The sequence below is a fragment of the Pediculus humanus genome, genomic scaffold (genome assembly GCF_000006295.1).
Source record: "Pediculus humanus corporis 1103172107607 genomic scaffold, whole genome shotgun sequence".
NCBI lineage: Eukaryota > Metazoa > Arthropoda > Insecta > Psocodea > Pediculidae > Pediculus > Pediculus humanus.
In genome coordinates, this window is record NW_002987221.1 from 5,376 (window position 1) to 7,994 (window position 2,619).

Sequence of the window (2,619 nt, forward strand, 5' to 3'; positions counted from 1 at the left end):
GTCTGCTTCTTTCTTTACTAGCAAAAGCTTTTAATTTTTAAAAAATAAAATATTTTTAAAAGGTTTATATCAAGTTGTGAAGTATTGGGAAGCTAGGGGTAAAACAGGACATAGAATTTATAGATTCAGAATGGAAAGAATGGAAAATCAGCCGCCACCACCATGGGAAAAAATAAAAAAAAACAATTTGAGTAAGCTAACAAATGAAAATCTTAATTGTGAAGTAGAAGAAGATGAAGAAGAATCAAAAGAAAATGTGAGCCCTGATCAAAATAATTTTAATAATAATAATAATGCTGGTAATATTGTTTCGAATGAAGATTTATCACATGTTGACTGCGAAATTGAAAATTGCATTAAATTTTTCTGTAAAGTTGTTCAAATAAACAATGGAATTTCATCAAATGATAAATCGGATGAATCTGACTTTCAGGGTTGGGATAATGTATGATTATTTATGATTTACATTGGTTTAAAAAAAAAAAAATATTCATAAACAGTATTATTGTTATTATTTAAGTAAATTTTTGTTTTTTTTTTTTATACATTAGTATTTAATTGCGACAATGTTTGTATCAATCATTATAAAATTTTAAGCATTGTAATTTTAAAATTAGTTAATAAGATTCTTATTATTTTTAATTTGTCAGTATTAAAAAAAGTTTTTTAGTTTAACTAATAAAGTTTTATTATCAGACAAAAACATAATTCAAACAACTAATTCATATTGTGTTCTTATTAAATTATTTTATTACTTATGAAAAAAAGTTAATAAAAATTTGTTTTTAAGTTTAATTATTTAATTAATTTAATTTTAAGTATTGGAAACATTACCAACAGTAATAAAAAGTAATATTTTTAAATACTATTCACAAATAATTTTTCTTTTACTAAATTTTATATATATTATAGAAAAAATTGATGTATTTTGTTTTTTTTTTTTAATTGTTTGATTGTCGTTACATTTAGATTTATTAGTTAATAAAAATATTTTACTTTTGTTGTAAAAAATTGTACAAGCGTTTTCTATTAAAAATATCAATAAAAAATCATTTATATTAATTTGAAAAAAAGATAAAGAAAGGAAAAGGATTTTATTTGACGGCTGTGAAATCAAACCGTCAAACAATAGTTTTTGTATGGTTCATCTCTCCGTTAGTAATAAAGAAAAAATTGGTTTTTTAAGATGAAAGTAAAAATAGTATTTAATTAGAGAAAATAGCTGGCGCATGTAATACGGGGCGAGGGGAGGTAGGGGTAGGGGGATAAAATATAACAATGTAAAATATATAAAATGAATGAGTCACCGGTTGAGATTGCAGGTGAGATGAGGGATTATGTATCATTTAATTGGAAAAGCCCTTCTTTTTCTTTTTATTATTTCCACTTCAATATATTTGATAATATTAATGCTAAAACTCCCTTTTTTTTTTTTTCTAACATTTATTACCTTTTGTATATAAATAATCATTTGGTTCTTTATAAGCTCCCTTGTTTGTTGCATGCGTCTAATTTTAATAAAAAAAAAAAAAAAAACAATTTTAATCCGACTTATATAAAAAAAAATTAAACTTTGAACCGAGTGACAAAATTAATTTTTGTATTTAAATAAAATATTTTATTGGATTTTTTGAAAAAACGTTAAAGTTTCAAAAGTTTTTTTTTTATTATTATTATTGTATGGAAATTTATAATTAAAAAAATTTATTGTTTTATCACTTAAATTTTTTTTGTAAATATTATTTACGATGTAAATTTATTTAAATAATTTTTTCGACCGTTATTTTTTTGTAGTTTTATCTAAAAAACCATGGTAACATATATATTAGATAATGTGTGTACACTTGAAAGATAATATTTAATTATGTGCTTATCTATTAATTAACTATAATTAATTAATTTTTTTTCTAATTATTATATTTAAAAAAGTTTTTTTTTCTTTTACGTTAAATAAATAAATAAATACTATGTATCGATACATAATTTTATGACGTTATTAATATATATTATGTGTAAGATTTAAAAAAAAAAAAATTAATAAAAATTTTTTTTTTTTAAAATAAAAAGGGGCGGGGAAACAAGTTTGCAAAACCCCCTGACGTTAAATTCAAACAATTTGATTGGTCGATTTAAAACCGAGGGAATTATTGCACTTAATTTTCTTTATATCTCTATCTCTTTCTCTCTTATACTTTTTTTTTTTTTATTAAAAATTAAAGATGGCTTCTCGTTGAATAAGAAATTCACCGAAAACGTTATTTACAAGTAAATGTTTCGAATAATAACAATAAATAAAATTTATTTGTAACGATTATTTATTATTAAATAATAAAGTTTTTATTGTGTGAAGTTTAAAATTAAAAATTCGAACAAAAAAAATTAATAAATAATTAACTAATTAAGTTAAATTATTATTATTATTATTAATAACAAAAACTAAAGTGATTGATTAATTATTATTATTATTATTATTTTTTGTTGACACAAATGATACAAAGTTAATGTATATGAAGCTGTAAAAAATTTTTTTTTTGCATTTGTTGTGTAATTATTAAGAAAAAAAACAAAATGTCGGATCGTTTTACGAAACTTACATTAAATATATGTATATAACTTTTT

General features: G+C 20.6%; 2 protein-coding genes across 2 annotated transcripts in view; both read left to right on the plus strand.

The window, feature by feature from the left end:
- The window catches only part of Phum_PHUM236220 (uncharacterized protein), a gene marked incomplete at both ends in the record, with an annotated part of 2,010 nt that extends 1,559 nt beyond the window's left edge, over positions 1-451 (plus strand). The window contains one exon of the mRNA XM_002426048.1: positions 83-451. Within this exon, the coding sequence (XP_002426093.1) occupies positions 83-451 (369 nt within the window). The remainder of the gene's footprint in view (positions 1-82) is intronic.
- Positions 452-2,568: 2,117 nt separating this feature from the next.
- Positions 2,569-2,619, plus strand: part of Phum_PHUM236330 (rfx4, putative) — a gene marked incomplete at both ends in the record, with an annotated part of 2,795 nt that continues 2,744 nt past the window's right edge. Inside the window, one exon of the mRNA XM_002426049.1 lies at positions 2,569-2,605. Within this exon, the coding sequence (XP_002426094.1) occupies positions 2,569-2,605 (37 nt within the window). The remainder of the gene's footprint in view (positions 2,606-2,619) is intronic.